We start from the raw sequence: 13,287 nt of genomic DNA, 5'->3' as shown, positions 1-13,287 counted from the left end.
CAGCATGTCACCACCAACAGCAAATGCCACCTCTCTAATGAGAAAGATGAAACAGTTGACCATTTAATCAGTGGATGCAGCAAAATTTCACAAACTGACTACTTAGAATGCCATAACCAAGTTGCTAAAATCATTCACTGGAAACTATGCCAAAAGTTTGGATTTGAGTATAGTAACAACTACTGGGGACATCAGGTTGAGAAGGTTCTGAAGAATGAAAAAGTCAAGATCTTGTGGGACTTCAGAATTCAGACTGACAGGCACTTGGCCCACAACACACCTGACATAACAATAGTTGAAAAGAAAAAGGCTTGGTTCATTGATATTGCAATACCTGATGATGCACGAATTGTAGACATGCAGCAAGAAAAAAAGTCAAAAAGGATTGTGACTTACAAATTGAAGTTGAGCAACTTTGGAAAAAGAAATTGTGTATCCCAATTGTAATTGGATCCCTTGGAGCAATAACTAAAGGGCTATCTTGCTATTTGGAAATTCTGAATTTATCAGACTTGAATACCCTGATTCTACAAAAAACCACCCTACTTGGAACAGCTTATATCCAATGCTATCTTAACAGTTCCTAGGTCCTTGGTTAGGACTCGAGCTGTTGAACTATAACCAGCCCTAAACATCATCATCATCATCATCAACAACAACAATAATAATTTGTGTGATATCTGGGAGGCTTACAAATGATACCCATCTCTTGGATAATGAACAGAGGACCATTAATATTAGCTTGAATATGAGCCAAGCATCTTTTCCATTGTGGGAGGCAGGGTTCAATTTATTTCCTGCACATTTCTAAATTACATTAATCCGTGTGTAATTTTTATATGCCATGGGTCTTCAGCCCCAAACAATGAAAAAGCTGAAGGTAGGGAAAGATTAATGTATAAGTGGAGATCTGCATGCTCAGTATCAGCTGTTTGATGCAATTTTCCAATTTCTGTTTTAAAGTCTGTAAAGTTTATATAGTAATGTTTCTCTATTGTGCATCCATAAGATGTGTAGAAGTGACCCCTTTCTTCTTTTACAGGTTAGTGAAGGATGCTCCATGGGATGAGGTTCCCCTTGCTCACTCTTTGGTTGGATTTGCCACTGCTTATGACTTTTTATATAACTACCTTAGCAAGTCCCAGCAGGAAAAATTCCTGGAAGTAATTGCCAATGCTTCAGGATATATGTATGAAGCCTCATATAGGCGTGGATGGGGTTTCCAATACCTACATAACCATCAGCCTACCAACTGTTTGGCCTTGCTGGTAGGAAGTCTGGTTCTAATGAATCAAGGTAGGTCTTGATCAATGAGCAACTCTTTTTTTAAAGCTGTGAGTTCCTAAGACCAAAGGAAAGCTCTAGGTATGACCCCAGAATCCTTGCAAAAATTGCACATGAAATGTGATTTTTAATGTATCAGAAGTGGAAAAATATGTTTAAAATATGGGATAGGCACATGTCTACTGTTTTAAATTTTAAAATAAAATTAATTTTAAAATCATATAAATTCAATTCAGGTTTTTATTGTGATCCTGCTCTTGTAATAGTAGCCTTATTTAATATTTATAGTGCGGCATCTTATATTCTTCTTAAAGATCTGATATGGCCCTTGGACTAAAAAAAAAAGGTGTGATTAGATAAACATACACTTTTAATTCTCAAAATCATTAATTTCTGATTCTCAGAGGGTGTTTGCATTCCATCCATTTATAGTAGAGGTACTTATGTACATATATTCTGTCTTCTTGATACAGCGCCTTAAGAGAATGGGAATGATAGCACAAAGGATATATCTAGCACAATACCTAGTCTCACAACCAGTCAGTTGCTTCTATAAAAGACACAGAAAGATCATGAAGACCCCAACCCTTCTCAGTTTGTCCCAAGGAATTGATACTCATTGAGCTACAGCCTCAAACATGGAGATTTCTTGTAGCCTATCATACAAATAAATATTGAGTAACTTATTCTCTAGTAGTTAAGATTATTTTCTCTTAAGGATATTCACCCAGTGACCATTATGTTATGAAGAGAGAAAATTTTATGAAAATGTTATGAAGAGAGAAAGGCTTTATTCATTCAGGAATTTACTGCCAAGATAGATAGATAGATAGATAGATAGATAGATAGATAGATAGATAGATGACAGAGTGGTAGAGTGCCCTAAAGGTGGAGCTCCCATCTCACGATCAGGAGGCTGTGAGTTTGATCCTAGGTAGCGGGCAGATATTTCTCTCTCTGGGTGCAATAAGTAATTATCTCCTGTGAACTCTGCATTGGCAACAGGAAGGACATCCAGCCAATAGACTCTCAGTTCCATTCAGTTGTCCTGATTCCATCCCGATGTAAGGGATTACGGGGGCATTAAAAGACAAATAATAATGATAGATTAGATTAGATTAGGATTAGATTAGATTAGATTAGATTAGATTAGATGGACAGACAGACAGACAGATATTTCACTCTGTCTCCAGATTTCAGGTATTTAAATGAAAGAGAATGGTTTTTTATGCCCTTTTCTACATGCTGTGCATAATTTTATAAATTTATATCATGTTTTCTTATTTTTTCTTTTTCTAAATAAATACCCAACTCCTTTAAGTTTGATTTCTTATCTACATGTTTCCTAGACTTTTTTAAATGAAAAATTTAGAAATCAAATTTAGACATGGGGTCAATATTTTTATAATTTTTATATACTATAGATTTTAATTTCCTTCTCGAATATTTCCAAGCATTATTAAATCTGCTGTTTTCACTGCAACCCTCTTGATGCTTTTAATAAACGCTTCACCATGAGTAAAATATTGATAATTGATAATTGATAAGACATAAATCCTTGATAACAACAAGGCAAGTCTAGAATAGATCCAGTTTAATAGTGCCATACAAAAACCCATGTAGACAAGCAAACCCAAGTAACTTACAAATATTTCACACTTTAAAAGGTCATATTACAAATATAACATTGTTCATCTTTTTCTTACAGGTTATCTTCAGGAATCATACCTTTGGACTAAGCAAGTCCTAACAATCATGGAGAAATCTATAGTTCTACTGCATGAAGTGACAGATGGGTCCTTGTATGAAGGTGTAGCTTATGGCAGCTATACCACCAGATCTCTTTTCCAGTACATATTCCTTGTCCAAAGACACTTTGACATTAACCACTTTAAACATCCCTGGCTTAAGCAACATTTTGCTTTTATGTATAGAACAGTTCTGCCAGGCAAGTAACACAACTTAAACTAGATAGTATAATCAATTGTTATGATCAATTGTTAATTGTTAGGTAAAAAGCCCAATGACAAGCAGTTATATATCACAACAGACTGTTTTACATATAGCAATAGCACTTAGACTTATATATACTGCTTCACAGTACTTTACAGCTCTCTCTAAGCGGTTTACAGAGTCAGCATATAGCTCCCAACAATCTGGGTCCTCATTTTACCAACCTTGGAAGGATGGAAGGTCAACCTTGAGCCAATAAGGATTGAACTGCTGGCAGCCTGCAGAATTAGCCTGCAATACTGCATTCTAACCACTGCGCCACCATAGTTCTTATATTGGCATTAAACTTTAGTATTCTCCACAAATGGAAATTGTAGCTAGATCAGACTCAAACTAATAACCTTTGGTTAACATACACCATGCCAACCTATGAAAAATGTGTTTATTCTCTAATCATAATGATATAGACACTAGATTGGATAAACAATGCATTTTTCTCATACAGAAGATGCTTCTATTCAGGGTAGAGCTGCTTCCACACATTGATTTGTGAAAGAGTTTGTACAGTTGTGTGATCCTATAGAACCCTTCTGCTGAAATTCATTTTTGTATAAATTCTTGTACAATTCTTGAACTATGGAGACAGACTGTCAGATACACACTCTTATACAAAGTTACCTTACATTTATAAAGCAAGTCATGTAAAGAATATTCTGAGACGTGTATATGGGGCCCAGATATACACTGAGCCAAAGTGATCCCAGTGGTGGTAGAAGCATTTGAAGCTCTGACTCCTAAGCTGGGAGATTGGCTCCAAGAGATCCCAGGAACAACACCAGAGCTCTCTGTCTTGAAAGATGCAGTGCTAGGAACAGCAAAGATACTTTGCTGAACCTCAAATTCCCAGGCCTCTTGTATAGGACCCAAGATTATATTCCCTGTTCACTCCAATGGATGGTATGGGTCATTCTCAATCTTGGGTCCTACATAAGAGGCCTGGAAATTCGAATGAATGAATGAATGAATCTATCTTTGTATAAAAAGATTCATTGATTTGATATCTTAGTCATCACATCTGTCAAACTGGAAGTCTGAGTTGTTAAATTCACTAGCAGAATCCCAATCTTATCTATATAAACTAATAGGTGGTTGAATTTGATGCAGATTCCTTAAAATTTCAGCATAATACAGCAGTTTACTCTACTTATCATATGGAAGATATGAAACCTGATGCCTTTCCTCAAAGTCATACATTGTTATTGAGTGCTCTAAGTAATGCATTCTCCAGTCCACAAAAGTTCTCAAACACAAAAGCCTTGCTAGTTTCAAGTTTAGATTACCTCATAATGTTAATTTAGGATGGTTATATGAATCAAACTAGAACTGACAGTTATTGAATTCTAACCCACTCTTAGTACCTAATACTAGGAAAAAATTCATATTTTTGAAGACAGATGAACTGTAAAACCTTCCAAATTATATATAAGGCATATCAAATATGTCAATTTCAAATTGCCTCATGACTATTTTTGAGTAGACAAAACATGTCATTCATTATCATGGGGGAAAAGATAATGTACCTTTTAAATTAAAGCATCATTAATTAATAAATGAAACTATTCTAGACTGAAGAATGAAGTACATAATTTTTCCAGAATGAATTTAGAGAAATGTAGAGAAAATATTTAATATGATATAACTTGGCTGTATTCAATATTGATTTTAAATAATACTATTTAAATAAGATAATCAATTTAAATGAGGCATTAATATGCTACAAAGAATTCTCTGTAGACATTCTGCATGTCAATCTGAGCACATTAATGTTTCATAGTCTGACAATTTAATCTGATATTTTAGAGGAAAAATGCTATTAAAACTTTTATTACAACTGTACAAATAGATATTATATTGCCAACATTATACGTAATATTGTAACTCATTGGGAGCTCTTTCTATTTTCTATCACTTAAACATGCAGTATTAAGTAAGGTCTTTACTTTCAAATATATTTGTTTTCATTTTTCCTCCTAGGATTCCAAAGAACTGTTGCTATTGCAGATTCCAATTACAATTGGTTTTATGGTCCAGAAAGCCAGTTGGTTTTTCTAGATAAATTTGTTATGCGCAATGGCAGTGGCAACTGGTTGGCTGATCAGATTCGAAGGAACAGAGTACTTGAAGGCCCAGGGACACCTTCCAAAGGACAGCGTTGGTGCACACTTCACACAGAGTTTCTCTGGTATGAAATAAGTAAATCTTTAATCAACATAGAGGTTACATAAAGGGTGGACAAGAGAAAATAGCAGTAGCACTTACATTTATATATATATTACTTTACAGTGCTTTACAGCTCTCTCTAAGCGGTTTACAGAGTCAGCATATGGCCCCCAATAAACTGGGTCCTCGTTTTACCCACCTCAGAAGGATGGAAGGCTGAGTCAACCTTGAGCCTGGTGAGATTTGATCTGCTAAATTGCAGTCAGCTGGCAGTCAGTAGAAGTAACCTGCAGTACTGCACTCTAACAATGTGCCACCATGGCTCAGCTAATTCTAGAAAAGGCAGGCAGAGAAGTGAGTTTAGATATGCTTGTCAGGAATTTATAGAATTTGTATCATTGTTTCTCAGCTGAACATTCCCAAGAAAATACCAGGTTAAATAAGTATTTTTACTGAAGAAAATCAGTACATGTTCTGTGCATGTATTCTGTGCATGAGTCTGGAAGAATTACCAACAGCATGGGTTCATCGTGCATATAACTGAAATAGTCTTATCTGAGTAGAAAAGGAACTGAATTGGCCTTAGTGAACTAAGCTGTCTTGCTAGAAGTTAGCCCAACAGCTCTAGTGTGGCATAATAATTTGATTATGGAAAGTAGGCAAAGGTCAAATGGACTTTTTTATGCAGTAGATGAGATAGAGCTTTCCAAATATGTGCCATGAATATTCTCTATCAGAAATGAGAAGATTTGTCTATAGTTCCAGAAAATTTGTCAAAAACAGATAAGTCATCTTGGAGGTGGATGAGCAGGGAATGAAATGAGCAGTCTTATAGAATTACATGTGTCTTATAGAAACAGTCAGAGGCAACTCTCAGAGGCATGCAGACTCTTGAAACAAAATGGGCTAGTAATAACATTCAAATGTTATTACCAATGTCCCTAAGAGGAGAGTATGTAATAGTCCAGCTAACCTGTTGAAGATATGCTTGGTATGGGAACAAGTTAGATAAAGCAATAAAACCCTTGACATTTGTTTTAACATGGTGTTACCAAACATTGTGGAGAAAACATAGATAATTTCAAATATGTTTTGTAGTTAGAGTTATCTAAACTTACTTTTAGGTTTGTTGACTTTTTATACTCCACTAGGAAAGATCAGCAGTGTTGGAGTTTTGGAGAACCAAGGGTTATTGGTTAGCACAGGTTCTGTATTCTTCAATTTTGCTTGCTTTGCATGTGTTGGATGGGATGATGTTTCCGAATGATTAATGCCTTGTTGGTAGATTGTTTATTTGGCCAATAACATGTTAGCTCTATTTTATGTCTGTGTTGGTTGCTTTTTGTTTGGTGGTGTTGATAACTGCTTGATGGCATTGCTTGATGGTGATTGTTTCTCTTGTAATTGTTGAAATATAGTTTGGCTTTTGTTATTTGGTTGGAAAGCAGATGGCTGTAGTGGTTCTAGGTCTGGGTTGATTGCTGTGTGATTTGTGGCATGTTGTAGGTTGGGCTGATGTGCTCATGATTTTAATAGAATTAACTCGATAATTCTCTTGATCACTATCTAGTCAGAGTACTGGGCTTCCAAGAACTCCCTCTTTTGTGAGAATATTTTACTATTTTCTTATTGAGATTAGGAAGTCATATTGAATCTTTTTACAGCTAGCTGATACTCAAGGAAATATCTGGCTAATCTTTTGTCTGTTTTGGTCTATGCGGTGACACTTGCATTTTATTTTGGAGTTTACTCCTGTTTTGTCTTCCTTTGGTACGGCGGCCTTGAATTTGCTTAGAATTTGCTTTGTAGGGACTTTGTTTATTTCAGAAATTTTCAAATAGCTGGAACAACCTTTTAACATATTCCAAAGTGCCTTTGATGTAGGGAGCATTATTCTTTTTATGATGCTTGGGCTTTTATCTAGCAGTGTAGCGAGTTACAGAAAGTAGAAATCGTAACATTTTTTTAATACAATGGATACACATGCAGTTTGAAATATCCATTCTGTTCTTTCAAGATGTCCTTCAATGAAGGCTGGTACTTTACTTAGCAACCAGGCAAGTCCCTGTGACTAAAAATTGTCCAACTGAGATTGAAAAGCACTCTGACCAAATGAGGATCACAGATAATATTTCAATATTTTTCATAAAGTAAGAAACATAACTATTCCTGCTTTGCTATTAAATAGATAAAACTGAAAAATCCCTTTCAGTCAATATGGATTGTCTTAATAGTTTTTTAATTATTATTCGGAGTATGACAATTAAAAAGTAAATCCAATTGTATTCAATAGGATTTATGGCTTGGCAGGAGGTTTAGAGTAGCAGCTTTAGTGTGCAATCCTCTTGCAAATATACTTAGAAGTAAGTCCAACTAAGCTTAGAAAAAGCTTATTTGAAAGCAAATATGCATATGACTGAAGTGTTAGCTATTTTAATAGGGGGTTTGCCATGTGTCCACTTAAGCCCTGATTTAAGCAAGCCCTGATTAGTTCAGAGGATTGGTGGCAGGTTTAAAGGACTCATTACGTTCTATTTGCATGCCACTTGGACAACTTTTGGGCCCAACATTCTGCAAAGCCAGCAGGTTTTTTTTTCACAGCATAGATTCAGGCTGAAGGTTTGGTGGATATGTGTGTGTGTGTGTGTCTAAATATATATATATATATTTCATTGATAATAAAACTTTTTTAAAATGATGAATAATGTTTGTTTTAGTATATCTTGCCACCTAATTTCCCACCTGGGTGTTCTTATGACTATACAAACATTCATCTTTTTCTCAAGCTATTTGGCCGGGGACCACTGGTGGGCCGTGAGAAAATTTTGGTTGTCCACAGAGAAATGTCACCCCCAAAGCACCCCCCAAAGCAATTAATCCAGGCTGCACAAGAACACAAGGCTGCACTGCCCACATGGCCCGTGGGAACACAAGGCTTGCGTCGCTTGCATTGTGAACAACATGAGGTAGTAAGGGGAGGGGGAAAGGGCGGAGGGGGAAAACTTGCCCCATGAACCCCATGCACCTCGCCTGGGCACCAGGCTGCTTCTTTCCGCTTCTTTCTTCTTCTGCTTTTGGCTGCATGCAAGGAAAGCAGCAAGTCTTTCTTTCTCTCCTCCTAACTCTGCCAGAAATGACTTTTGGGGACCCTGCAAGGCATCCTGCTCCAAGAGGCTGCGCCGTTGTGACAAGTTTCACAAAGGCTCATTTCTGGCAGAGTTTGGGAGGGAAAGAAAGACTTTTGCTGCTTTCCTTGCATGAAGACAAAGTCTCTCTCTCTTCTCTCTCCCACCTCCGAGAATGGAGCTGGGGATGTATCCTGTGATCCCAAATAAAGAATGATTGATCGGTAGGAAAACGGGTGGGGAAATTTTCCTGCAGATTTTTTTGGGGGGATTTTCCCAGGGTCTCTGGTCCCCAGGATTTAAAATTATGAGTTTGGTGGTCCCTGAGGTCCAAAAGGTTGGTGACCTCTGCTCTAAGTATATGGGATTCCCATTATTTTCATCCAGGATCAGGTAAAGGAAAGCTGCTTGATACAATATACAAATCCTGGAAATGTGCATATTTTTTTCTTGCCAAACAAGAAAATAATTTTTTTAAATACGAAACTCATAACTTCTTAAACCTACTTGCTATTCTACTTAACTTTTCCTTTATCTGCAGAGCCTTCTTCACTTTGGATGATCTCTTTCCATTTCAGATATAAAGATTTTATACTTGGGAAGGCAGAAGGATTGCTAATGGACAAGTTGCAAACCTCATTTAAACCAGACAGATATTTGAAAGCCTGGAATGGAGCATATTTTTTTCTAAATAAGTTTGCATTCTGAGTTCTCCAAATTCATCTTACTCTTTTTCAGGTGTGCTTTTTCCAGAAATTCTGAACCATGTTAAAGCCCAAATTCCTAACATACAAGCTATTATACCGTTTATACAAAGCAAAAAAAAAATTACCATAATCATCTTCATTAAAGACTATTGCAGAGTGGAATATTATTCCATGTTAAGAATTGCCAAATGTTTTTACATAGTAAAGAAAATAGATAGTAGTAATGTGGTTTCTTTTAATGTTTTTATTATTTCTATCCTGTCTTGAAATTCACTGATCAACAACTCCTTCTCTTTATGTTTTTGAAAGGTATGATTCAAGCCTGGGATTTGTCCCTCCACCAGATTATGGTATTCCCAAACTTCATTATTTCGAGGACTGGGGAGTTGTAACATATGGAAGTGCTCTGCCTGCTGAAATCAACAGCCCCTTTCTCTCCTTCAAATCAGGAAAGCTGGGAGGACGTGCAATCTATGACATTGTTCACCAGAACAAGTACAAAGAATGGATCAAAGGTTGGAGGAACTTCAATGCTGGGCATGAGCATCCAGATCAAAACTCATTTACGTTTGCCCCCAATGGTGTACCTTTCATAACAGAAGCTCTGTATGGACCAAAATATACATTTTTAAATAATGTGCTTATGTTTTCTCCAGCTGTATCAAAGAGTTGTTTTTATCCATGGGAAGGACAGATTACTGAAGATTGCTCATCAAAGTGGTTGAAATACAAACACGATCTAGCTGCCGATTGCCAAGGGAAAGTAATTGCTGCTATAGAAAAAAATGAGATCATCTTTATCAGAGGAGAAGGAGTAGGTGCATATCATCCTAAACTAAAGTTGAAAAGTGTACAAAGAAACCTATTACTTCTTCATCCCCAGCTTCTCTTGCTAGTGGACCAAATATATCTTCAAGAGGATAGTCCTGCCAAAGTAGCAACTAGCTTCTTCCACAATGTTGATGTGCCTTTTGAAGACACAGTTATTGATAATGTCCATGGAGCCTTCATTCGGCAACAAGATGGGAACTATAAGATGTACTGGATGGATGATACTGGACATAGTCAAAAAGCTATCATCGCCTCAAGAATGTATCCCAGAGGCTACCCTTACAATGGGACAAACTACGTGAATGTTACTACTCATCTGCGAAGCCCAATCACTAGGGTTGTATACCTCTTCATTGGACCTTCGATAGACGTCCAGAGTTTCAGCGTCCATGGGAACTCTCAGCAGCTGGATATTTTTGTCACCACCAGTGAGCATGCTTATGCCATCTACCTGTGGACCGATGAGAATAAAAGCCACTCTGTCTTTGCACAAGTTATTGCAGACCATCAAAAAATTGTGTTTGAGCGAGCTTCTGCAGTTAGGAACTCCGCAGTTTCAGGAGTAAAAGGCAATATTGAGATAGTAGAGAAAAACCTTCAGCATTTCAAGCCTGTGTTCCAGCAGTTAGAGAAGCAGATCCTTTCACATGTGCGGAACACCGATAGCTTCAGAAAGACAGCTGAACGCCTACTCCGGTTTTCAGATAAAAGACAGACAGAAGAAGTCATTGACAGAATATTTGCAATTTCTCAGCAGCAGCAAGGAAGGGCAAAAAAGAACAAAAAGGTGGCTAAAGGCTACAAATTTGTGGATGCTGGCCCGGATATATTTGCACAAATCGAAGTCAATGAAAGAAAAATTCGGCAAAAAGCACAAAGCTTGGCCCAAAAAGAAATGCCTGTGGATGAAGAAGAAGAAATGAAAGATCTTCTGGATTTTGCAGATATTACCTATGTGAAAGAGAGAAACAGTGTGCCAATCAAAGTTCAACCTGGTCTGTCCCAAATATTTTCCACTGCTCGAAGCAGTGCTCCTTTGGTGTCAGCATCTTACACGCGTCTTTTCCTCATTCTGAATATTGTCATTTTCTTTGTTATGCTAGCAATGCAACTCACCTGGTTCCAGAAAGCCAAGAGCTTACATGGGCAAAGATGCCTTTATGCAATCTTGCTAATTGATAGTTGTATATTACTGTGGCTATATTCTTCTTGCTCCCAATCACAATGCTAGCCAAAGACCGTGGATGCTATTTGACCATTCTATGGTTCGGTTTGTTTATGCAAAGGTACAGAATATATTTTCTTTTCTGAATGTGTTACAGGAAATATCTCTGGCATAATTGTTCTCTTTTAATCAAAGAAGATGAAATTAATGGGCATTGAGACATTTGACACATTTCTCAGATTACCACCTACATACGGGTCAAGTCTGTTCTATAAATGAATGTCATGTGCTTTTATTCTGAATTTAATATGTGCATTTAATTTTCTTCTCCAAAAGCAATTTTCCTTTCACTGAGTTGATTTATTATTTTTTGAACATATGCAACTGGAATAGTTTAATCAAAATCTACTGGTTGTTATCATATGGATAATCTTCAGATAATAGTCTTTGGTGGTATATATTCCTTTTCACTGTTTTGCCTGTTTTAAAGTACCGATGCTATTACAACTGGCATTTTCTTTTAAGTGTGGATACCATTTCTTCCCAGTTAGCCAATTTGTTTTGTTTCCACCCTAGTTAATTGTGAGGGTCCTCTTTCAAATGTGACCTGTCATGAGATAGAAAAACCATCTGGTTAAGAGGTGTATCTAACTTTAAATTAATCCTTGTAAGCTTCCATAGATATTCTCCTTGTATTCAGCCTCTTTTCCAATTAATCTAAGGAAACAATTATGACTAAAGCATAGCATATTATCAATTTTTGAATCCAGAATCCAAATGGTATGGGGCATACATGTTATAAAGTTACAAAGTATCCATAATCTAATGTCACAGATAGAAATTGTATTTTTATGAAACATTCAAACAAATCAGGTCCTCATAATTTTCTATAACTCATCAAATGCTCAGTGATCAATGTATGTTAATGTGTCATTAATAGAAACTATGCAGAATATAAAGTTGTTAAGGTTCTAGAAAGTAGAAGACTACTGAGAATGGAAGAACTTGCATCTGGTAGTCATTGATATTGGTATATTAGAAGGTTGCATTTAATGCGTAAGATGATATTTGTTGCAATGTTTCTCTATAAAAATTGCAGCCTTTCCTTGGGAAGCATATTGGAAGTAATTGATAAATGAAGCCTTTGACCCTGCTAGGTTTGAGTATCAGGACCATTGGTACTAGACATTGTCCAAACAAGGAATACTTTTGACAACCAAGAACTTTGTTTTAAAAGAAAATAATATTTGTCTCAAATGTCTTTTGCTAAATAAATAATGTCAGTTATGCATATACTTGGTTATTGATTATTATTTTTCAGTAAATTATATACAAATTCCTCTTTATTTATATATGAACCTCACAGAATTTGTTGCTCAGGAGAAACTTTGCAGTCTTAACATTTCTTAAATGTCTCATGGGTATGTAAAAGTATTCTGGCATATTCCCAATCACAAAAAGCAAATGAAATATCAAGCACCAAGAACCAAGAATGAGACATGCAGTTATTTCTTTTTAGTTGTTCATCTATAGACAGAATCTTGCCTGACTAAAGTAACTGTCTACATAACTGTAGATCTACTCTGTGAACTATCTATCCTCTTCCTTGATATTATTCTATCAACACGCTTCAATCTCTGCCTTCCATAACCTAGCAGTTGTAACATAATAGTTTTAGAAAGTATGTTTCAGTGGCTGATTTCAGATGATACATAACATATAACAATAAATATGCAAGTTAGAGAAAGTAGCTCGTAAATGAGTACATATGGGGGTCATTTCCTGCAGAAATTGATACAGTATGTGAAATTGCACCCAAAATAAAAATTAGAAATGCAGTTTAAATACAAATTTTCATGCACATTAAAAAAATCCAAACTTATATGAAAATAAGACAAAAGAAACTTGATTTTTTAAAAGAGAAAACCATAGCACAATAGGTACCATGGTCTTCCATCTCTATTTTAATGAAATGCCTAGTTCACACAGTACAAGTAATGGT

General features: G+C 36.2%; 1 protein-coding gene across 4 annotated transcripts in view; it reads left to right on the top strand.

The window, feature by feature from the left end:
* Positions 1-12,576, top strand: part of DSE (dermatan sulfate epimerase) — a 36,675-nt gene extending 24,099 nt beyond the window's left edge. For all 4 annotated transcript variants that reach the window (XM_087972833.1, XM_087972838.1, XM_087972843.1 and 1 more), the window contains 4 exons: positions 1,043-1,296; positions 2,993-3,232; positions 5,272-5,479; positions 9,599-12,576. In XM_087972833.1, the coding sequence (XP_087828959.1) occupies positions 1,043-1,296; positions 2,993-3,232; positions 5,272-5,479; positions 9,599-11,351 (2,455 nt within the window). In that variant the 3' untranslated portion in view covers positions 11,352-12,576. The remainder of the gene's footprint in view (positions 1-1,042; positions 1,297-2,992; positions 3,233-5,271; positions 5,480-9,598) is intronic.
* The last annotated feature ends 711 nt before the right edge of the window (positions 12,577-13,287 follow it).

Source organism: Notechis scutatus, chromosome 1 (genome assembly GCF_049901735.1).
Source record: "Notechis scutatus isolate UNSWTSFEM ecotype Mainland chromosome 1, rNotScu1.2, whole genome shotgun sequence".
NCBI lineage: Eukaryota > Metazoa > Chordata > Lepidosauria > Squamata > Elapidae > Notechis > Notechis scutatus.
Note: the sequence above shows the minus strand (reverse complement) of the source record. Positions and strands in the feature narration are given on the sequence as shown.